General features: G+C 44.9%; 1 protein-coding gene across 4 annotated transcripts in view; it reads right to left on the reverse strand.

Annotated features, from left to right (window-relative positions):
* Positions 1-24,292, reverse strand: part of LRRC20 (leucine rich repeat containing 20) — a 1,457,380-nt gene that overhangs the window by 875,997 nt on the left and 557,091 nt on the right. For all 4 annotated transcript variants that reach the window (XM_085603858.1, XM_085603861.1, XM_085603857.1 and 1 more), the window contains one exon: positions 7,380-7,529. In XM_085603858.1, the coding sequence (XP_085459984.1) occupies positions 7,380-7,529 (150 nt within the window). The remainder of the gene's footprint in view (positions 1-7,379; positions 7,530-24,292) is intronic.

Raw genomic sequence — 24,292 nt, forward strand, 5'->3', positions numbered from 1 at the left:
AACAAATGGACACATCTGGAAGAAGGCAGACCCACTGCCGCTTACCCAGAGCTTTCAAAGACGTTGATCCCTCCTGGCCATGGAACAGTTGATTTGTAATGTAAATGGGACTTCTTTGCACTTCAAGCCTCAAGGGAGGGAGACCCCTATAGAAAATGTTGAGGGGAGGTCTTTCAGGCATGGTGATCCCTCCCGCTGGAGGTCTTTGGCATTGTTTGACTAGAAGTGAAGGGGAGACAGTGTACCGCTGGGCGATGGCATGGGCTTGTTGACTGAGTGGCCTCCGGTAGCAGGTGGGGCCATACTTACCAGACTTACACTCTGGCATTGTATGGGTGTGGTGGCTGCGATTCTCCTCTATAGAGTAAATGGGCGGTGCGGAGAGGAGAGGTTGAAATAATTAGGAAGAAAGAAGGGGTTCAAGTTGGAGTCTAGTTTACAGGTCTCATAAGTTCTTTTAATTGCTAAATCTTCCTGAAGCCTCCATGTTTGGACAATGCCATAGTAATCCATCTCAGCTCCTCCGGCTGCTGTATGGTGGAAGAGGGATAGTTGTATTGTGTTTTTTATCATTGCTGCTCCAATTAAAAGGTTTACATAAAAAGAGGACTAAGATATTAGAATCACCAGACCTCACTGAACCTGACCAAGTGGCACATAATTCTTCCTACGCATATCAACTCGCAACCACCAAAACGAAAACCCATTTCACCATCATGCGATTGTTTTTATATCTTAAAGATAACAACAATAACTTGAGGCTCTAAAGTAATCACTGCTGTGGACCTGCCACCTCTTTCTGACATTAAGTAGAGTAGCAAATTATGTGGGTGTCTTTAAAAAACTACTCCAGCAAAGAAACAAGCATTGGCATAGCCAATAGGTCTCGCCTTTGGGACCTTATAAGTGTTTAGCCATGCAACAGTTGCATAACTAAACACTTGTAAGGTCCCAAAAGCGAGACCTATTGGCTATGCCAATGCTTGTTTTAACTGCTGCTATTGAAGCCTCACGAAGAACATCACAGCGGCCGCGAAAGAGAAAGTAATCGCGGTAAAGCGCAACGCGCGCGCGCGAGACCTAACCAGTCCCAGATTTGGGGTTTTTGGAGTTCTCTTCTCACTAAAGTAATGAGAGATCAGACAACAGCAGAACTTAACAGCCAAGTCTCCTAATTGCCTACAAAGCTAGACTCTAAAAATGACTGCAACAAACACTGGAAATGTCAAATGCAGTTTAGAGACAATTTCTTCCAGACTACACGGTCCATAGTTTTTACAAACCAAAGCAAATGCCACAATTCGGCCACAAATGAGCACCGCACCAATTACACTGACAGGAGGGAATTCAAGAATGACATGTTTAAGCACAGATATTACATGAGAATAATATTTCAAATGAAATAAGCCTTTTCACTCGTCAGCTGTACAAATCATAAAAAGAACAATGAACAGCGTTTGAATCATTTTTCGCGGTTCTTTTTGCGGCGCCTGCACCATTCAAAGTTTCCTTTAAGGGGTTTCGCAGAGACGTTTTAATGCAGGGGCAAAGTGGGCTCTGGCCCAGGGCCCCAGCCTTTCAGGGGGCCCCCTGACAAAGTCAGCTCCTTTCTCCAGAGTTTTGCCCTAATGACCTTGATTATTTCTTAAACGGATTGTTTTAAATACAGTTTTCCTTTAATTTATGTTTTATGTGCCTGATGTGTGATAGTCTAGTACAGCCATTTTGCTTAGAAATGTTGTGTTTATGTTTCATGCAGTATACTGAAAAAAAGTTTCTTTTAGATCAAAACAAGGCCTAACACATAAGAAATTTGGAGGGCGTCACAGAGATTATTTGCAGCAATATTGGTGTGCTGCTGCTGTGTTACAATATTGAAAACACACATACCTATCCCTGAATATTATATGTAAACACATTTAGGGCCTTATTTATGAGAAGTGATGCCTCGCTGTGTGAAAACAGGGATGCGCCACTTCTTAGTGCACCCTCCTTGCAACGTGACGGATGCGTCATATTTACTGTATGTCGCATCATGTCACAAGGAGTTACAGATACGTCAGTATTTCTGGCGTATCTGTAGGCGCAAAAGTGATGCATTGCTGGGGTGTGTCTGAAAATAGACGCAAGTTCAGCAATGTGTCTTTTCTCATGGGGCAAGCCCCATGTGAAAGGGCCTGCATCAGTCTTACACCTGCTGTGAGGCAGGTGTAAGATATTGACGCAATGGCCTCCTAGAAGCGGCGCACTGAGTTCTCATAGATTTCAATGTGCCACTTCTACGAGGCTTTTTGCGGGGTAACACCCACCCTGCATACATTATACCTGGCACAGGTATAATGTGGTGCAGGGCTTTACAAAGTGACGCATCTGCCTAGATGGGTCACTTTGTAAATAGGGCGCAACATGGCACATTTTTAGGTCTCGTCTGACCCAGCGCATGCGCTGGTCTGGCGAGACATTTTGTGAGGGCTCCAAAAAGTGCTACCAGGCCAGCCTAGAGCTACAGTGCATGTGCGCGGGCGCGCGCGTAGCGCTTTACCGAGATTACTTTCACTTTCGCGACCGCACAGCCGCTTTGATGTTTGATTGCGATCGCGGTCACCTTCGCGGCCGCTTTGATGTTCTCCGTGAGGCTTCAATAGATTGCAGCAGTTAAAACAAGCATTGGCATAGCCAATAGGTCTCGCTTTTGGGACCTTATAATTGTTTAGTTATGCAACTGTTGCATGGCTAAACACTTCTAAGGTCCCAAAAGCGAGACCTATTGGCTAAGCCAATGCTTGTTTTCGCTGCCGGTGCGTCACAAAAAGTGACGCACCGGCGACATAAAAGTGAAACAAGGCCTCATAAATAAGGCCCTTAGAATTTGGACGAGTGTTCCTTTGCACTGTCAGGGACCTAATGAAATTAAATGAAATAATGTATTTAATAAAGCGCGCAGCCACTCAGACTAGAGTGTCTTGGCACATGACAGCGGGAGGAAAACGTGCGTAAAAGACCCATCAGTTATTAAAAAGCCACGTTTTTAAGTTCTTCCTGAAAGAGAGTAGGTCTGTGGTTAGTCTCAGAGACTCAGGGAGTCTATTCCACAATTTTGCGCCTAGAAAGCAGAGGGATCTGCCTCCAGTGCGGGCACGGCATATTTTAGGCACGATGGCCAGGTAGGCATTGGAAGATCTTAGGGGTCTAGATGTTGTGCAGTGATTAACTCGCTTATTTAGGTAGCCGGCTCCTAAGCTGTGGAAAGCTTTAAAGAAGATGGTCATCGCTTTGAAGTTGATCCGTTCTTTTATGCGGAGCCAGTGTAGAGACTTAAGAATAGGGTTCATACTAGATCTGGGTTTAGGTCTTAGGATGGCTCTGGTCACGTTTTGTACTACTTGTAGGCGCTGGATAAGGGCTTTGGGAAGACCGAGGTACAAGCTGTTGACATAGTCAAGCTTTGATGTCACCAGAGCCTGCACCACGATCTTTCTACTTTCATGCGGTAACAGTGGCAGGAATTTTATTAGCATCCGGAGTATGCCAAAGCAGGCTTCAGTTAGATTTTGGATTGGAAAGCGCATGGAGAGTGTCTTGTCTATGACAATTCCTACGTTTTTGACTTTCTCCTTTTCCGGGGGGGGTGAGGGGGGCAGCAGATCTTTTGGCCACCAAGAGCTCCAGTCAGGCATTTCTGGATTACTTCAGTCTTGTCAGGATTGCACTTCAGCTGATTGATCTTAAGCCAGTTAAAAACCTTTGTGAGGCAAGACCTAATCATTGCACTGTCAAAGTCGGTTCCTTTTTCACATGTAAAAATCAGCTGTCATCAGTATAGGAACCAATTTTGACGCTCTCTTCCTCTACCAGAAATGCAAGGGGGGATAGATATATATTAAAAAGGGTAGGACTGAGAATGGAGCCCTGAGTGACACCTACATTCATGGCCGGAACCGGGGATGAGAAAGGTGGGAGCCAGATGTCCTGAGATCTATTTGCCAAGAAGGATGACATCCATGTTAAGGCGCCCTCCCAGGTTGATGTTAGCAAGTCTCTCCAGGAGCCTCTCATGTGGGACCGTATCGAAGGCCGCCGACAGATCGAGCACTATCAGAACAGCCTTGCCTACCTGGTCCAGCTTACCCTTGAGAAATTCAATCACATCAAGGAGAGCGGACTCCGTACTGTAGTTAGCCCTAAAACCGGATTGGGACCCATGAAGGAGCTTCCCATCATCAATGTGTTTTTGGAGGGCCTTGTTTACATGCTTTTCTAAAACTTTGGAGAGGGCAGGAAGATTGGCCTGTAGTTGGCAGGGTCCGTCAGTTTGGCGTTAGCCTTTTTTATCAGTGGAAGAATCTTAGCATTCTTCCATAATTTCGGCATGTTGCCTGAGGAGAGGGAAGCATTAAAGAGCTGGTTTACCGTGGGGTTTATGGTGGGAGCTAATAGGTTCAGGATATTCGCTGGACATGGGTCGGTAGGAGAGCCAGACTTATTAGTTTGGAGAAGGGTCAGGGACTCTTCAAGATAAAACTCAGGGGAAACTAGTAAAGATGGAGGACCAAGAGGTGAAATTTGCTATCGGAACTAAGGTAGAAGGTCAGTTCTTCCTCTGAAATGTTACTGAAGGCTTGTTGGATCACGGAGATCCTTTTGTGGAAGAATTGAGCTATTTGCTTAGACCATTCTTCCGTACATGGCCCTTCCTTTGTGCCTGCTTTCGGGACGGTAAAGGATTTAACTATGCTAAAGATTTCCTTACTCTTATTTTGGGCATTTTCTATTTTGGTTTTAAAGAAGTTTTTCTGGGTTGCCTTCACAAAAATGTAATGAGCTTTTAAGATGTCTTTATACACCTTCCTGTCCTCAGGTAGATAGGAGTTACGCCATTTCCGTTCCATTTTTCTACAATTTCTTTTGCTAGATCTGAGGGAACCGTTAAACCATGAAGCTGGTGAGGCCGACCTCTTTGAGGAGTGGGAAACAACCGGTACCACTGTACCAATGTTGGTAAGGAGCCATGAATCTATTGAGAGGGTGTCCGAGTCGGGGCAGCCAGACAGCTTCGGTGAGGAACAACCGAGGGCATCTGCTAACATCGGGATGGATATTTTTGGATATTTTATGGAACGTCCTGTAATTAGGGACCCTCTGCCCTGTGTTAGCCCGAGGGGCTGTGGCAGAGTTGGGAATGACACATTTTAATAGGAGGTGGTCAGACCAGGTAATGGGAAGAGGTAGGCTTGCTTATATGTCAAAGTTGTGAAAGATTTGGTCTAGGGTATGGCCCTTCTCATGGGTGGCCGAAGAAATAGATGGAAACATGTTGCAGGCCTGCAGCGTCCCAAACAAGGAAATTGAGGGTCTTTTCCATTGTTCATATACATAATTAAATCTCCCAGAATAAGGCAGTTGTTGTATTTTAAGGCCAGGGAGGTGGTGGCTGTATTAAGTGTAGTAATAACATTTCCAATTGCACCGAGAGGTCTATAAATCATAAAAACAGCTATGCTATGATGGTGGGATAAGGTACAGCAGAAGCCTATGGACTCTGCACCCTCGATGTTTTCCATTGGTATGGGAGAGCAGTTTAGTTTTTAATTGTAAATTATGGTGACACCGGTAGCCTTCCAACTATGTCGGTCTCTCCTAAGGGTTATATAACCCGTAGGGATGGCCAAAGTGATAGTAGGGTTGGAGGCTACAGACAGCCAGGTCTCAGTGAGAAATAAAAGATCAGGCTGTTCGTCTAAAAGTAGGTCATAAATGTGTGGTTCATACATTTGCAGAGAACGACAATTTAAAAGGGTGGCCTTTAAGTCCTCTGTTTTCTTATTGTTTTTACAGTTATTGTTGCATGGGAGGATCTTGGGTGCGAGTTTCCTGGGCTGGAGGAGAGAACAGTTGCACTTATTAAATCGAAAGTCTACCTCCAAGCTCGGATCAGCGGCTGTACACTGACATAATGGTAGCCACCTAAGGCTAAGCGGTTTTTCCCTATTGTAATTTAGTGGAAGAAACTCACCGGAGGGGAACTGGGCAGCATGGCCAGAGCCAGACGCCTCCGGGATGCTGAAGGGCGCAGAGGGCCTTGCCTTTGGCACACCAGCGGCGCGCCGAAGGCACGCGTCCGTTTGCATCGGGAATATATAGGCTAATGCCTTTGATGAAACTGGACCGCTAACGCAGCTGAGGAAGCGGAAACTACGGGGGCGGAAGGGAGGAGCCCGATAGTAGCCCCAGCCCTCCGCACAATCGGCGTATCAGCCACGGCGGACCAGGACTGGAGAAAAAGCGAGATGCGAATCGGAGCAGCTAAGGAGGTGCAGGCAAGCAGAATCAAGTAAAGTGCAAGTGCGCATAGGTAGAGGAAATTGTTAAAAAGCACAGAGTAATTCAGCCACAATATACAATTTTAAAAGTATTAAAAACCTAGTAGCAAGGCAGGAAACACTAAATACTACTACTGTCAGCTGCAAGCGTCTGTTTGCATCAGGAATATATAGGCTAATGCCTATGTTGCAAACTGGATCACTAATGCAGCTGAGGAAGCGGAAACTGCGTGGGAAACAGGGGCTCAAATTGGATCATAAATTCAAAGCTGTTCTGAACAGGGGCCCCCAAAATATGTTTGGCCCAGGGCCCCCAAAATCCTTAAGATGTCCCTGGGGTTTCGGGCAGCCCCCTTCAGCCACTAGCTTCCTTTGCTCCCGAAAACCACATCCATAGGCTTAAGACATTGTCAATCACCTCTTGAATCAGCCTGGAAGAGTACTTTCGTCTCCCCATTTTCCTACTACCTCTTTTGGTGTGTTATTCTACATCGAATGCAATGCATGAACGGATATTTTACACATGAAATCAGATGGCGGGCAGAAGGCATGGACTGGCCGTTTTTCACTCTGGATATTTCCCCGGTGGGTTGGGGCCACTGAAGGATGTTTTTAAAGGCAGGTGACCGCCGATGAATGCCTCTGCCATTTTCTTCAGCTTCCCCCGGTAATTACATCAAGCACATTGGGAAAGGTGGGCTTCATGAGAGAGCTAAAGAAAGAGGAACGAGTGTGAGCGGAGAAGGAGATGAGAGAGGAGGAGGGGAGCAGGGATGGTTTGAACATGTTTGCCACGGCTGATTTTGGCTCCTAGTCCGCCCCAGGCAGCCAAATAAAGGAATCTTTTTTTTCTGTAGCATCTATTTTTCAGACACTTTTTGCTGTATACAACACGTTTGATGTCTGAGCAGCATGCACACACCTGATCAGTGAGCCATACAAAAAGTCCTACCTATTGGCTTTGACCTTGTTGAATGAGTGACTTCCATGTGCATTTAAAAACCGGCTAAAATAGCAATAAACAACATGCTTCGTGGACATTTTAAAATCCACTCTTACCTTGCAGCTGGCAGAACGTTGTGATGAACTTGCTGGTCAGGGACTTCATGTCGTTATTGGCCAGAGAGATCATGTGAATATTCTCTGTGACATTTGCCATCACTCTGTAAATACCAACAGGGAAGGCCTTCAGCTGGCAATTTGCTAAGTCTGCAGTGGCACAGGAGGAAGGGGAAAATAATGAGAAGCGAAACATGAGAAAATCTGATATTAAAAATTAATACATAAAATGCAGTCAATCAATCAATCAATATGAACTTTATTCGGATAAAAATAACATATCCATAAAAGTGCAGTTAAAAATACAATATATACAAATTTCACATAAAAGAAATGCAGTGGAAAGAATGCAAAAGAAAACATTATTGTTTTATGGTAGAAGTAAGCAATTTTCCACAGTGGACTGCCTGCACTGCAGAGACTGCTTAATATTTCAAGAGCAATCACAATTGAAAGAACTTGTTTCTACTTTGACTTTACACATGGTATTTTCTTGGATGAATTCACTCCTGTGAAAGATGGTCTTTATAAGTCAAGAAAAACCAATGCCTGTATCGGCTCTTTTTCATCTTCATAGCAATTATTTAAATTGTTAGTTGTCAGCACTGCTCCAAAATAGCACAATTATCAACATTGAAGGGATATAATCCATAGTGAACGATATGGAGCCATCCGTCAAGGCGCAAGAACAAAAAGCACTTGAGCGACCAACAGAACGCTCAGTTGGGCAATATTATTTTCGCACGTGAAGTAACCACAGCATTAGCGGCATTTTCTGTTATAGAAGGAGTTAGCACCGCCTTCTTTTCAGTTGCTGTTAGTTCTCAGCTTGTTTATAGACTGGTGCTAGCCCTGCACGAATCACTTGCAATATTGGGATTGTAACTGTGCATATTTGGCCACCAGAAGGGGCCAGGGTTCTTTGTTTTGGAGGGGCCACTTCTGCATTTAAGCCATCAGTGGCGGCTGCTATCATTGCTTAGTGGTGAGGAGGGGGATGAGGAAAACAATTAAAACTAAACGCATAATTAAAATTATTAAAATTACACTTACCTGCCGCACGACGGCCATTGCCTTCCTCCTCTCTCCCGAGCCTGGACTAAGGCTTCACACTGCGCAGACTCCCAAAAGCCAATCCAAGGGCTTCTCTCACGCTGGGAATACTATGAGAGAAGGACTGGGATTGGTCTGAGTGACTTTTGTTGCTGCTCAGAAAGTGCCTGGGAGCCTGTGGTGTTTCTCTGGAGAAACCTAAGTGTTGCATATCTGTTAGGCAAAAAAGCCGACCAAACAGACATGCACACTTAAAAGTGCCCACCACTCCTCCCCCTGCCATGCCTGTCATGCAGGATTGCCTGGCTCAAGCTGTCAGCTGTCGGACAGGCAAAAGTAAAATGATAATAAAAATGCTTTTATTATAATTTTATATTTCCTCTTTAAGCTGGAGGTGTGGCACTCCTCCACCATTATGGAGGAGCCGCCCCTGTAAGCCATGCCTCTGCCCGCTAGCACAATGCATACAAAGGCATGACATATGAAACAGTTAAACACACTGGAAAGCCACTCTGTTTATGGAGCAGAAAAACAGAATTACAAACCTGTTATGTAAATATTACTGGCGCAGACAGATGACCAGCAAAAGGGCATGGCAGGTCGCATGGGGGCCACCAACCTTTTAGAGCGTCCCTCAACCCTTCTGGGGGGGGGAGGGTGCAGTATATTTAAAACATTGTACATGTACTTTAAGGTTTACATGTGCTGGTAGTGAAAAATGTGTTTTTCACTTATGCAACTTCTACCTCTCACATAGGTTAAAACTGAATTACCTTATTACATGTAATAAGTGGTAACTTTTGTTTGAGAACAGGTAGAAATGTCATGTTTTTCGGCTCTATAGAATTGTAATTTAAAATCTTATTTAATAGTAGAGTTGGATTTGGAGTGACAATTTTGAAAATGCCACTTTTAGAAAGTGGGCATTTTCTTGTTCTAACTACAGCCTGTATTCTGGGTCACACGACTAGGTGTACTTGGCAATTGACCTTTGTGTATTCCTCCCAGACAGTATCACAAGGGGGGGATGAGTGTTGGCAGGATGGGCCATCCTGACAAGATAGGACAGGCAGAGCTGTGCACAGCCCACTTGCACCTCAAAGGAACTGTTTCGGCACACACACACAGAATTTCGCACTAGCCTTTTGTGGAGAAGGAAGAAAATTCCAGAATCAGATATGGGGGGGAAGTCTAGACATTTCTTCAGTTTCCAAATTGGCATGAGGTATAAATATTAGACCCTAAGAGTAACTATTTAGTACACTCATGGATCTGTGGATACCACAGAAAAGGGACTGCCTTGTTGCCAGAGGACTACCCTGCTGCTTGAGGTCTTCAGTGCTGTCTGAGAAGGAAGACTGGACCTGCTCCTTTCATCTCAGGCCCTCTGAATTCACTCCAAGAGTCAAAGAGTCAGCTAACTGACCTCCTGTTCAAAGCTACAGGAACACAACAAGCTCCAGATGCCGCCCTGCAACTGCCTAGATGACCTGCTGCAGTGGACCCACACCTGGACCTGCCTCAGCCGTGCTGGCCTCTTCTGGAGTGTGTTCCTGATCCCCAGGATGTGCTACCACAGATTCTGGGACATTGGCTGTAACCAGTTGAGCTCCTCATGGAAGAAAAGGAGAAATACTGAAGGTTTGGGCTCTTTGTGACCGTGAATGGGCCAGTTCATGCCAGGATCTCGCTACCCATGCCTAACACCAACACAAAGCTCTGGTGAACCCAACTCTTTGAGTTACAGCGATCACCAGCAATGACCGGTAACAGAAGATCAGCAATTTGCTCCTACAGCATCAACAGCCCTTAGTGACCAGCAATGCAGAGCTGAATGGAACTTCGTGCTACAGCGATGACCATCCACGTGATGCCGGACCTGCTTTTCACGCTACAGCAACAATCATCTATGATGCTCTCCCCGCTGGCTCCTCCACAGCGGACAGGACTCTTCATGCTGACCTTTAAGAAGGTAACTTTTTCAGTGGCGTTAACCTGGTCTCGGTATCTGGCCCACACTCCATCACGGTTGGCCTGAACTTGTGGCTTTACCCTAGTCTAGCGCAACTATAAAACTGGGAGTGGTGCTCTCTGCTTTTGAGCGCTATACTAAATCTTTAAAATTGCATATCTCTGGTTCTATTGATTGCATTTTTTTTAATTTTGGAGACAATAAGTTGTTACATTTTACTTGATTTTTCTAAATTGGTGTGTAATTTTTATTGTGTTGTGTTTTCAATTTATTTTTATTTTGTGCTCCATAAATACTTAACGCATTGCCTCTAAGTTGAGCTTGACTGCTTTCATGCCAAGCTACCAGAGCATTAAGCACAGAAGCACATGTTTATATAGTGACTTTTGTGGTTCACCCTCACAAGGATTGTGGTTGTTGCTTGAGAAGGGTTAACATACCCCTCAAGAAATAAGCTAATTTCTCATAAAGGTGTTCAGTGTTGGGATTCAGTACTTGTGTGTGTGCAGTGCCATTCAATGATTTTGTGTAACACTAAAATCCCATATAAATAATTTGATAACAGGTTCCCCCTTTTTCAATTCTTCTTGATTGGTCTGTTTGGTGTTTTCCAAATTCACTTATATTCTACCTGACTTTATGCACCTGTCGCTTTGTACTCTGCAAGCATGGAGGTTGAGCTCAGAAACCTCAAGACCTGCACTGTAGCTGAGCTCGAAGGCTTCTGCAGGGAGAGGGGCCTTCCAGCAATTAAGGGTCCAAGAAGCAGGAGCTCCAGAAGCCCCTGAGGGAGGCCCGCCAGCTACAGGCTACAGAGGAACAGGTGGACTATGAGGAGGAGCAAGAGGAAGAAATGGAAGGGCAGGTTGACAAATCCCCTGCATGTGGCCCCAGAGGAGAGATGGGAGCCCACAGGAGTGAAATTCTCTGCCAGATCCAGGGACAACAGCATCATCACAGCATACAACCAGAGGAACTGGCAGACAGGAAAGCAGAAAGGGAGTTTAGGGTGCAAATTGACAAACTGAAAATGGAGGGGATGTGGGCTCCGGAGAGAAGAGCCTGAAGGAGCTGGACTTAAAGCAAAGCAAGCCAAATAGTCCAGCAATGGCGGCAGCAATCCAGTGTCCAATGGAGAGGTGAGAGTACCTATCCCCTAAGCCCTGGTGCCTAGTTATGTGGTGGGGGATGACACAGAAAAATTGGTTTCTGCCTATGAGGTAGTCCTTAGGATGCACGAGGTCACAGAGGAGGATTGGGGAGCAAGCTCATGGAAGCACATACCCACATTGTAACACTAGAGGTGGGGGATCAGATAAAGTAAGCTTCCCCAAAGGCCATTTTACTCACCTAGTTTGGACTGAACCTGAGAAACATTGCATCAGATTCCAGGACGGCCAGAAACTACCAAACCAGTCTTGGGTAGATTTATTGGACTACTCCAGCAAGGTACTGAGTGGTTAGGTGAAGGCTGCAGCAAAGTGAGCCATTTTACTGGGCTGTACAACATGATTTTGAGAGAGAACGTGCTCAGTACATGCACCATTACCTGATCAACAGCAAGCTAACTGACCCCAGAGAGCTTCCAAAAGAGGTTGACCTCTGGGTCAATACCAGAATGTCTAAGAAGGTACCTATGAGTGACCCTAAAAAGGGTGGTTCAGGTTCCCCCCAGCAGAGTGAGGAGGAGGTCTAGGGAGACACAGACAGGTATCAGAGTAAGGTGGGTGGAAAGGGTTCCCCGGCTCCTTATGAAAAACAAGGAGGAGGTTCTGGTGGGTGGTGACTAGGAGTGCCCTTTTTCCAACCCCCCAAGATATTCTGTCTGTGCCAAGACACCACCCACTGGTGGAAACTCTACAGAGGTGGCAATTGGGCCTCAGGGGTACGTATGTTCACAGGGAAGGTGGTAAAACATGCCGTAGTCTCCCTCAGTTGGGAAATAGACTCAGATCCCTGTGATCCCTGAAGGATTCAAATTACAGTGAATGGGGGCCCTGCCACTGCTCTGAGGGATACCAGTGCCAGTCAGACCATGATGGTGGAAAGGTTGGTATCCCAAGATCAGTATACTGGATAAGTGAGAAGGGTGAGTCAAGCCCTTGGGCAACCTGTGGCTCTGGTACCCCCATAATGAAGTGGGGAAATGGCCCTGAGGAAGGTAATACTTGGTCCCCACTTGCCCATCAACTGCATTCTATATAATGAATTACCATCAGTGCTTAGTGAGCTGGGAGGGGCGCTACCCTGGGTGCTCTGAAAGCTCAGAGTTTCTGGTGGACAGTAGAGAGGCCCAGATGGAGAGGCAGGGGGTGGAAGCAGTCCACAGTGGTTGGACCAGTGGATTCGGTGTTGCCAGCTCTGAGAACAGAGCACCCCAAGACTGACCCTGTTGATGCCACTTGTGACCTGGTGGTGCCCATTTTGCTGTCACAGAGACAGAGGGCTAGAGACCTGCACCAGAAAGACCACCGCATGACACAGAAAGAGTGTTACCCTTGGAGGGGGTGGTGGTTCCCTCTGGGTCACCAGGCATCTGCTCATCCTCAGGGTACAGATCCTCAGCTCAGTGGCAAGTCACTGGTTACAGGACTGGTGGGAAGGAGATTGGAAGTAGGGTGCTTAACACCCTGGGCTGTTGCCCCTCACTCTCAGAAAATTCAGAGAACCCTGGATGGCCCGGGCCTGGCTGTTGATACTAACAGATTTCAGTGGCTTATGTTGGTTGCTGTCCTTATGGACAGAGTTTTCAATGGGTTGGGGACAGAAGTCTGATCCAAGGGGTGGTTGAGGGTCATATCACTTTGTTGGCCATGATGGTACCGCCGGCCTACAGGGATGCATCTGTATGCAAGTTTAGGACAGATGCTTCAAAGATGGGGTCCACAAGTGAGGAGAACGGTTCCCCATGGGTCAGCTCAGTGGCTCACTAACAGAGAGATCCAACTGAGTAAAGAGGGGCAAAGGCCTGACAAGTGTCACTGAAGACAAGGCCCATTGTCAATATTCTATCACCTCAGTAGGGAAGCCCATCAAGATATTGATTAGTCTATCCTGACATTTAACTGGAAGGGATTTGTGTTTGACTTGGCCTTCTCAGCAGGGTCACCCCCAAACCTTTTGCCTTCATCTTCCTTCGTGGGCCCTTATTGCCTGTATTTTTCTGACCTTCTTTTGTTGGCTTTAGGTCTCTGGACTCTTTCCCACTGCTAACCAGTGCTAACGTGCATATGCTCTCTCCACTAAAACACAGTATGTTTGGTTTCTCCATAATTGGCCTATTTGATTTACTGGTAAGTCCCTAGTACAGTGCACCATGTGTGCCCAGAGCCTGTTAATTAAATGGTACTAGTGATTGTGCCACCCACATGAGTAGCCTTGCAAACATGCCTCAGACCTGCCACTTCAGTGTCTGTGTGTGCAGTATTAAACTGCCATTTCGACCTGGCTAGTGCACCCACTTACCAGGCCCAAAACCTTCCCTTTTATTACATTTAAAGTACCCCTAAGGTAGGCCAAAAAGTTTGCCCCAGGGGCAGGGTGCATTGTATTTAACAGGTAGGATGCGTACTATTGTGTTGTACATATCCTGATAGTAAAATACTGCTAATTTGTTTTTTACTAGGCTTAACTGTCCCGTAGGTTAGAATTGGAGCTGCCAATTGAGAGCTGATAGAAAATTGCAGGTTGGTCTGGACTCACAATTTAAAAACACATTCTTTGGTGCAGTTTGTTTTTAAATTACAGGTCTGAAAATGTCACTTTTAGAAAGTTGGCATTTTCTTACTTTAACCATTCTGTGACTCTGCCTGCCTCTGAATCCACTTCTGGGTTAAGATGACAGTTGGGCAGTTAGCACATTCTCTCTAGACCAGTGATACTCAAAGTACGGTCTGTAGGCCACTTGTGGCTCTCCTGACTTTCACATGCAGCCCCCTGCCGAATGACCCCACTGGACTGCTGCAAGAAGTAAAATAAGCAGACAAGCTTTTATTTACAAGATAACTTAAGTAAAAGAAAAGAAAAGAAGAAAAAAAAGGTATCCTGCAACACTTAACTTTTCGGAACACATTCATTTTTTAAAACATGTTCCAGCAAATGTGTATAAAAATGGGAAAGTCTCTTCAAAATTAAAAAAGTTTATTCATTAACATGAAGACGCATTTTACCTTAGTACATATAATTATATCAGTGCATTGAGAAGTATTTTTTAAAAGTGATACTTTAAAAAAATGAACATAGAAACATTTGTGCCTTCCCCCACCCTGACAACAATCCAAGTAGAGAACTAAGAGACAAGACACCAGTCGATCCCTCAGGATGACCTGGTTTCTTATTATACAGAACTGGGGTGGCGAAGTGAACTAAAGAATGATGATGGATTCAACCCAGACCTGTGACTAGGGGTGAGTGTCTGAAAAGTTTCAGCGCTCTGTCCATCATCTCCTTGTGTTTGCTTTGTTCGCCCTAAGTTGGCAGGGTATGCCCAGACGTGGGTCCCTTGTTCACTTTGCCACTGGATTCAAGCTAGCCTGGCTGATGAGGGGTGTTACCTCGAAACCAATCTCAGGCTGCTTGTTTCTGGTCCAGTGAAGACCTGGCCTAGCAATTTAGGCTGGAATGTTCCCATGAGGCACAGGGTCAAGAATGATTTGCATATGGCTGGGTCTGAACTGGAGTGGCGAAGTGAGCTAAAGAATGATGATGGATTCAACCCAGATCTGTGACTGGGGATGAGTGTCTGAAAAGTTTCTGAACTCTGTCCATCATCTCCTTGTGTTTGCCTTCTTATTATAAGTGGACATCATTTTAGTGTATTAAATCAAACACAATAGAAGGTTTTGTACAGTGCATATCCTGAACACATATTTTCGAAGTGATCTTACATGTGAAATGAAGAAAAGGGAGGCAAAGTGAAATAAAACAATTGCCTAGGATCACACAATTTGGTCAAGTGGGGAAGCCGGGATTTATCATAGTTTTTTTGGTTTTACATTGTTTAATTCCTATTTCATTCCAATTCAATTATAAAGTTACTACAGTTGACTCTCTCGCGTTAGTGATAGCAGGTAGAGATTTATTTTATTTATTTAGGAGCTGATAAAGCCCGCTTATGCCCAAGGGCGTCCTGGTGCTGTCTACTGACTCCTGAGAAGAAAGTGGGGATCTACTCCATAAATAACCAGGTCTTGAGTCCCTTTCTAAACGAGAGGAGCTCCGAGGCATTCCAAAGATGGCTGGTAGAAAGATAGTGATTCAAGTACTGTATAACACAGAACTGTCAAATCTATGACTCTTCTAGAGATTAGGGGAACAATTTAGAGGGTCGTATAAAGCCCATTCGTTTCAGATTTAATGCTACCTCAACCCAAAATTTAATCAAGCTGTGTATGTCCCCCCAAATTAATTTGTCTGTTATAACTTATTTAAGTTTGAAAAAAGTTTTTTTAAATTGTTTTAAAGTGTATAAAAATAATTGTTTTACTTTGTATTTTTTTACCTCAGTAGAGGTCTGAATCAAATAAAACTGTTGATTAGAGGGCCATATGGAATGAAACTCTCAAAATAATTTCATGACTCACTGGCCACACCATGTATATGCTTTGCATCCTCAACGCCCATCTTAACCCCAGTGCAGCCCGCAAAGCCCCACTGCAATCCCGCTGGCATCAGTTCATCCCTCGGGCACACCACAGACCATATTATGTGGCCCCTGGGAAAATGTTTGTGAGTACCCATGCTCTAGACAGTCACACAAAGGGAGCTGAGGTGTGCCCTACATATCCTGATAACCCATAACCAGGCTGATAGACCGCCCTGGGCTAGAGTGGTGGGAAGAGTTGACACTGACACCTGAATAGGGCTATGCCTGTCCTCACACAAAGAAGTCTCCACTCCCTGTAGTGTGTCTGGAGCCAGGGCAGGGAAAGGCAGGGTCTTGTGCACTACAAAGACCTTCATTTGAAGTTTGTCTACTTCAAAATTTGAAATGGGTATGAGTACTGGACCTTTGACACCATATACACTTCTGGGCTGAGAACATTCTGCTAGAATGAAGAGCTGGATTTCTGTCAGGACTTTGCTTTCGACATACTACTTCTAAGGTTCTCCCAGGGCTTGATTTGAGCTTGCCTCCTGTTAAGAAGTCTCAGGGCCATTAAAGACTTCACCTGCAATCACCTGAGCTCTGCTTCTGTGAGTCCTACTCTGTCAAGTAGTGCCAACTCTAGTTCCTTGGCCCTTGCAAGGGAGTTCTGGTGATACAAAGAAGAAAATCAAAGCATAGACCCCAAGCATCGTTTGGAATCAGCACAGCACTGCCAAAACTTGACTCAATGCCGCTGCCTGCATCAGAATGTGGTTCCCGTTAAAAGCAACGACTGCGGCTTACAACGCATGCCCCAGCTTTTTGTCGCTGTGCTTCCCAACGCTGTGGAATTGATGCAGTGCGACTTGACTTTTGATGCATCATCCCTGGGCACCGATTTCTTCATCGACACCGTACCGCAGTAAGGAACTGAGGCCCTGTGTCCGAAAATGGCGCCTCATCTCCCCTGTGACAGTATGGAACCAACGCATCACCTCCCCTGCCTAGCAGTAAGGAACCGACGCATCACCTCTCCTGTAGCAGCAAGGATCCGATGCATTGCCCGCATTTTCAGTGCCTCACCTACACTGCGACTCGCATCATCTTTGAATTTTGATGCATCTAAATTACTTTGTCCTGTTCAAGTGCAACCATTAATTTTTAAGAACTGAACTTTATTTAATATTTGAAAACTCATATCTTATCTTAGGTTTGTAACTTATTTACCATGACTAGAGTGAGTGTCCCTTCTTGGACAGGGTAATACTGTTGCCAACTAGAGACCCAATTTCTAACACTCCTGTTTTCTGAACCAGGTTTTGTTGTTTTTTAGGACTCTGTGCACTTCACTACTGCTAACATGTGCTAAAGTGTTTGTGCTTTCTCCCTAAACCATGGTACAATTCTCTTACACCCAATAGGCACATCTAAATTATCTGTAGGTCTCTGGTAAAGTGGTGCTACATGTACCAGGGCCTGTAAATTAAACGGTACTAGTGGGACTGCAGCACTTGTGTTGCCTCCCACTTAAGTAGCCTTTTTTTAATGCTTCAGGCCTGCAATTGCAGCCTGTGTATGCAGTTTACACTTCCATTTCGAGATCGACATTTCGAGCTGGGCTGCACTGTTCCCAGAGAACTGCCCAATTGCTTCAGGCCAGATCTGCCCTTCTTTCTGCAAAAGAAGACTTGAACTGCTTCCTTCATCCCAGGCTTCCTGAGTGATTCCAAGTGTCAGCTGGCTGACCTCCTGGTCCCAGCTACAGGACCACAGCAATTGCCCAGATGACCAGCTGCAAATGGACCTGCCTGAGCACTGCTGACCTCTACCTGAGTGATTCCCTGATCCCCAAGAAGTGTCTCCCCAGGGTTGGACCATTGTCTGGTATCAGAGTGCCTCCCTCAACAAAAAAAGGAGATATCCTCAAATTCTGTACTCTTGGCCCTGGACTTTGAGGAGGTAATTTTTTTCAGCTGGACTAGCATGGTCACCTTATCTGGTCCACGCTCCATCACGGGGCAGCCAGAATTTCAGATTTTCCGCCAGTCTAGCATGAACAAGTGTCCACGTGCAGCAATTTGTGCTTTTAGGCACTATACTTGCCTAAAATTTTAAAATTGCTTATCTCCAGTTATACTGATTGAATGTTTGTAATTCTGGCCTCATTTTATTTATTATCCTATTTCTCTAAGTTTGGGATTTTTCTTGTGTTGCATTTTCACTTTAATACTGGTTGTGTGCTACAAAAATACTTTACACATTGCCTCCAATTTACACCTGGCTGCTTGTGTGCCTAGCTACCAGAGGGTTAAGCTTAGGGCAATGTAGAGACTTTTTTGGTTCATCTTGACAAGGATTGCAGTTGTTGCTAGAGTAGAGTTTCATCCCCACCCCAAGCAAGAATCCCATTTCTTACACTGCTTACCAAAGACTGAGAAACGTGGTGTTGTTATGAAGCTTCCTCATTGGTGCACAGTAGTGAATAAGCTCAACAGAATACATTTTCGGTTACAAAACAACAGGTCTTTATAATTTTGAAATTTCTAGAATAATTGATCTGCTGTCGAAAGAGGTTTTTGAGTAAATCCTTGATCGGGAGCCCAAGGACAACAAATCTCTCTAACTATCTAAAAGTTGCAGTGGCAGAAACACATGTAAACAGTTGTGGAGCGGATGGAGGCGGTGCAGGGGAGCGAAAGGGGGGCAAGGCGGAGCACGAGAGGGGGAACGCAAGGGGAGAGCACAGGTTTAAAAATAAAAAGATAAAACTTACTTGATACTGCTTCTGCCGCCTCAGTTCGCCGATGCTTATAGGGTCCCAGCAGCCCCTGGGCCAGCATCAGAGACTCTTTGCGCAATCCCTGTGCTCCTCTCATGATATGAGAGCAGCGCGGTAATTAGGGACTGGCCTGAGTGGGCTGCTCCGACGCTCCACTCAGGATAGGGAGTCTGTACTGTTTCTCCAGCCTGGCTGTTCAATACAGCTGGGATGGAGAAACCTAAGTGCGCATGTGTGTTTGGCCGGAGCACTTACAGTGCAGGAACTAATCCTTCTCCACTTGCCCAAGGTCTCGCCCATCCCTGCACACACTGGCTGAGCCAGCAGGTACAAAATAAAACAATAGTGAAATATAGTTTTATTTTTCACCTGCAGGCTCTTAGCCAGTAAATAAAACAATCGTAAAATATAGTTTTATTTTTCACCTGCAGGCTCTTAGCCAGTGGGACAATGCTCCTCCGCCATTGCGGAGGTGCCGCCACTGAAAGGTTGTTTTCTTACATTTTCAGGTTGTCCCCACATAAAAACTGATGTTCCAAATGCACCAGTCAAATGTAGATTACATTTTTTTAATATTCTCACCTGCTTTTTTGGAAAGCTTAACATGTACTTTAAAGAATCTACTGTTAGCTGCTTCAACAGTTCATCTACAGTGATACTGTAAATTATACCTTATTCTACTATTCGTAAAGACAATACTACCAATGGTATAAAGCATATAGAATACGATGTTTTCATAAAAACAGTAATCCCGTTTGGGGTGCTTGTTCCGGTTTAATGTATTTTTTCACAAGTGACAAATATATTCATTAAACAGCCAAACTTTCGGCTCAATCTACCTCTACTGGGTGCAAATCGGTCAAATAAGGTTTAGAAGGGCATCCTCCTTTTATGGCAGGGGCCTGATTTCAAGTAGTGCAGAATAGGTTAGAATATGTACTGCACCTGGCAAATGCAGATACTCCGAATAGTTTTCTTTTTTTTTTTCGGTACAGTATAAATTACAATACAGTAAATACCTCCTATTCCAAGATTCCCAGGTGTTATTCGGGAAAATCTGTTGGAAAAACAGTAATGAAGGCATACCTTGGAATTCTGTTTCCTTGCAAAGAGAGACTGTAATTGATCTCTGAACTCAGAATTGAGTCAACAATTTACCTTTCTAATGTGCATCCAAGGCACCTATTTCGGTTTAGTCAACGTGATCATACATTGTTGCCCTCAACAAACTGTATGCGCAAGTGTTCGCTTGACTGTTTGGCAGTAAATCCATCCAAAAGATGTTGCAGTTTCCAAATTTATGGAGAATAACCACTGCTCCAAGTAGTTTTATAACTGACTTTTTCACAGAAAGAATGGAAATCTTTCAAAAATATTTAATACGTGACAGATATGGATGCAATCATCCTCTTGCAAGATGTCTGCTAGTGAGCAGAAGCTCATGGGTGGAAACTGAATAACCTTTAGTTTTAGATTACATTTTCAGATTCCTAAAAGGTTAATCTTTTTGAAGAACTGTGTAAAGGATCCATAGCTGCCAAGGCTTCAGATTGCTTAAGTGTGACATTTTCATAATTACATTGTAATTATGAGTGACATTCAACGACTATGAGCGACACTTTCTTGCAAACAGTATAATGTCACCCACACTATGAGGCCGATTCCGATGTTGGTCTGAAAGGTCTCCGACCGAGCCGGATCCGGAGTGTTTTCCGACCGAGCCGGACTCCTACAGTCTGACCGAGCGAGTACGATGCGGCCGCATGTTGCCGGACTCGGTTCGTTCGGACTCCCATAGAAGTCAATGGGAGCCGATCGTACAACGCGTACATGGGCTCCCATTGACTGAATAAGTTCGTCTCGCACCATGGCGCCCCCTACAGTTGGTACACATCGGTGCCATCCGTACCGTACATGCCTGTGTGGGGAGACCCCCTGAGTCCGAGTCGTAAGGCTGCGGGTGACCGGGGGTCCGACGCGGATCCCCAAAGGCAGTTTTACGGACGTTTTGCGAGCCAGGAACTTCGGCTCGATCCGGCTGTCCGACGCATGCATCATACTGGCTCGGTCGGACTTCGCCTCCATTGCACAGCACAGTTTGCTTACGAACGAGACGTACGGAGCGGTTCGGACCCGGAAACGAGTCGGTCGGCGATTTCTCTTTTCTCGCATCGTACTTGCTCGCTTGTACAGCTGTACGAGTCGGTCGGTAAACACGCATACGGCTCATACTTTTTACGGCCGGATCGCGTTCGGAGCCCTTCTGAGCGAGATCGGACTCGGCCCCTTAGTAGTAGCATGGCACAGCCCACAGACTAGGTCAGACACCTGTTGCCGGGTGGGATGGCAGAGAAACAATAAATCAATAAATTAAACAGAGATTCCTTGCTGTGGCCAGCCTGCACCTCCCTGGCTGGCAACCAATCACATTAATGGCACGATCAGATCAAGATCAATTGACAGAGTCGGTCTAGGCTCTCTGCCATGTGGAAGCAGAGGCCAACTACAGAATGTGAGAGGGGCCCCAGCAGGAATCTTCTCCCTGTACAGTTCTCCAATTCGGCCTCTCTTTTACTGCAGTTTAGACTGACCCAGTTTTTGGCATGTATTTAGAAGCTTTATTTTGCGGCTGGACATCCACATCGGTTCCATACTATGGTTTGAGCAGGAGGTGCTTTTTTTACATTAGTTAGGCGGGCGTGTGGTTATGTGTTTCGGTCTTGAAATCTCTGATGTTTGTTTGGTTTGCATATGAGTTTCTGTGATTGCAGGAAATTTCTACGTCATAATATTTTGCAGGAAATTTCTACGTCATAATATTTTGAGATTCCTATACCGCCCGTTGTACACTCACGCCATCTTATGGCCTTTAAAAACAAGCTCAGCTTTTATGCATCCGTCCCAGAAAAGCGAGAAACTGGAACTACACATTTTTATCACACATCAGGACAAGGTTCTTTTGTGTGATAATCTAAGGGATTGTGGTAATGTGGGAAAATTACCGGAAATGCGTTATTCTAACACGAGATGCGTGGTACTTGGCAGGGCTTGGGGCCGCTGTGGCCCTATTCTATAAAGGGTGCAGTGCCCTGGTCTGTGCCATAACACACCTTTACCTGTGCGCACTGAGCGCAGGCAGGGACACTGCTCCCTATTACCCCAAATGTAATGTTTCCAGTACAGGTGTAAACCTGCATAAAGAACAGTGCATTTGTGAATAGCGGAAGTGCTGTTTAGAGAGTGGTTCACTTTTCACTCAAGATGGAGAACCAGCCTCTGTTTCAAAGGGTGGGCAGAGATTCCCCTGCAGGTGGGTGCATAGAGTGGTTGTACCCAGCTGCCAAGCTATACCAGGGGTGTCCACGGAACTGATGTGCCACCCTCACATGTGTCTGTGGCGCCTTCTATAATGCTATTGTGCCCCAGAGGCATACAATGCAGATGCACACGCCATTGCATCCCAGGGGCACTCTGTATAATATGCCACTGTTCAGTGATTTCTTTTTGTTGCCTCCAGGAACCACTGTATGTCCTTGATGTGGGTGTTAAAATGTCATTGTTAGTATCCACAGTGAAGCAAAGGCGTTGAAACGTGTGTATTAAAAGGCTTTCATTTTGAGTAAGTGCTGGTAACGTTTCTGCCTGTTTATAATTTATCAATGTCAGAGCAAATTCTGCTGGAGACATGACTGCTTCCCTGGCTTCAAATGACAGACAAGAGGTGTGATACCTTTCAGACACGTTCTGTGATTGGACAGTGTTATAAAATGACATCTGAATATAGTTCTATAATGGAATTGGGAAGGAATTTTCAAATGTGTCATTCTTTTCCACAAAACACTAAGGTAATGTTTCATCATCTGACTGATCTAAACATGCTGCTCTTTTCCAACAGGTCCGCTTTTTTTTAGTAGGTTCGTGCTATAGAAATTCAATATACATTCACACGAGTCAGTGTCAGTGCCAGGAAACACTTCATGACCAAACCTAAATCGGGCACTCGATCTCTTGATAAAAAAACCAGAACAGTTGTTCATTAGCCTGCATGTATTTCTCTATCTGCAGACAATGGGTTGCATGAGGGGTCTCATTGCAATGTGACATATATGGCGCAGAGCTGCTATGATTTCTATATGACATCTTTGCAGTTTTGACAGATGGAACCCAGTTAAAATCAAGTGTCTAGTAACAGAGACATGATGTAGACAGAATATTATAGTATAAACATTTTTCAGTTGTTTTTCTGAACCGTCAAATTATACAAAAATCCATCGTTATTATCCCAATCTTAAAATAATTTACAGAAAGAATCGAATTCATGTAATTATATCATAAATAAGCATGAGATTAAATGGCAAAAATAATAAAACAATCGAACTTCCAATTAAAAATGTACACTATATAAAATGTAGAAAATACATTCTAATATACAGGACACAGAATACTATTACACTATATTCTAAACAGTTCTTTACTCACAGCGAACCACGATGTACACAGAATACTATTTATTGCACTATATTCTTTACAGTTCTTTACTCGCAGCGAGCCATGATGTACACAGAATACTATTTATTGCACTATATTCTTTACAGTTGCTGGGGCCCAATTTTCTTGAATCCATTTATCTCAAGAACCCACTCTGGCCAATTGAACCTTTTTACTTGCCTAATAGCGTGGAGGGAGCAAATACAATTATCAAAGAATACTTCCCGCAATTTGACATAATTGAGGACTCGGAAGTCAGTGGCTATTTCTATCGAGATTTTATTATCAGAAAAAACATCTGCAGATACAAGCACCTTAGCACGAGGCTCAACAGGTAAATGGGTACTAATACAAATGCCACTCTACGAAGAATCCGCATACGACTAAATATGAACAAAAGTACAGCTTCTAAAAGCATGAGGTAGATAACTACCAAGCTAATGTCGATATTAGGAATCATTAAACCAAAGCATTTCTGTCCCTACTCTATGCTGGATGACATCCCTACTTAGCATTTCCCTAAGACCCAAGAAATCGTGAAAAGGTGTCAGAAGTGAGCTTCCTAAGAAGTCTTCACTTGGAGAGCTTAACCTCAAAGTTCCTTCTAGCTCCTCGCCCACCTCTTCTCTCTGCTCTCCCTCGAGTCTGCTCTCCACCCTCGGGGTGCTGTCCTTAATACGAAACCCCAAAACATGGAACACGCCCCCCGGCACACCTCCTCGACCAGGTCTTCTTCCAGTGATTTTCCATTCGGCTCTGTCCATCTTCCATCGTCCATCAGCTTGGCCTTGAGTCCCAGACACTGTCGGTACGAGGAGTTACGATTGGCACATTCCAATGCACTCCCATGTCTGGCTTTCTCCATAATTCAACTGTTAAGCAAAGACCTTTTCTACTAACGAACCAACTGTCCTTGCACGTGCGGTGAGATCATGGAATGAAGAAAATACTTCGCATCTTTGAACTTTGCAATTTACTGCAGCCCAAAAACCTCTACTAGAATAAATCATTGCGGCCTACCGCATTTAGCTAAC

This window comes from Triturus cristatus, chromosome 1_2 (genome assembly GCF_964204655.1).
Source record: "Triturus cristatus chromosome 1_2, aTriCri1.1, whole genome shotgun sequence".
In the NCBI taxonomy this organism is placed as follows: Eukaryota; Metazoa; Chordata; class Amphibia; order Caudata; family Salamandridae; genus Triturus; species Triturus cristatus.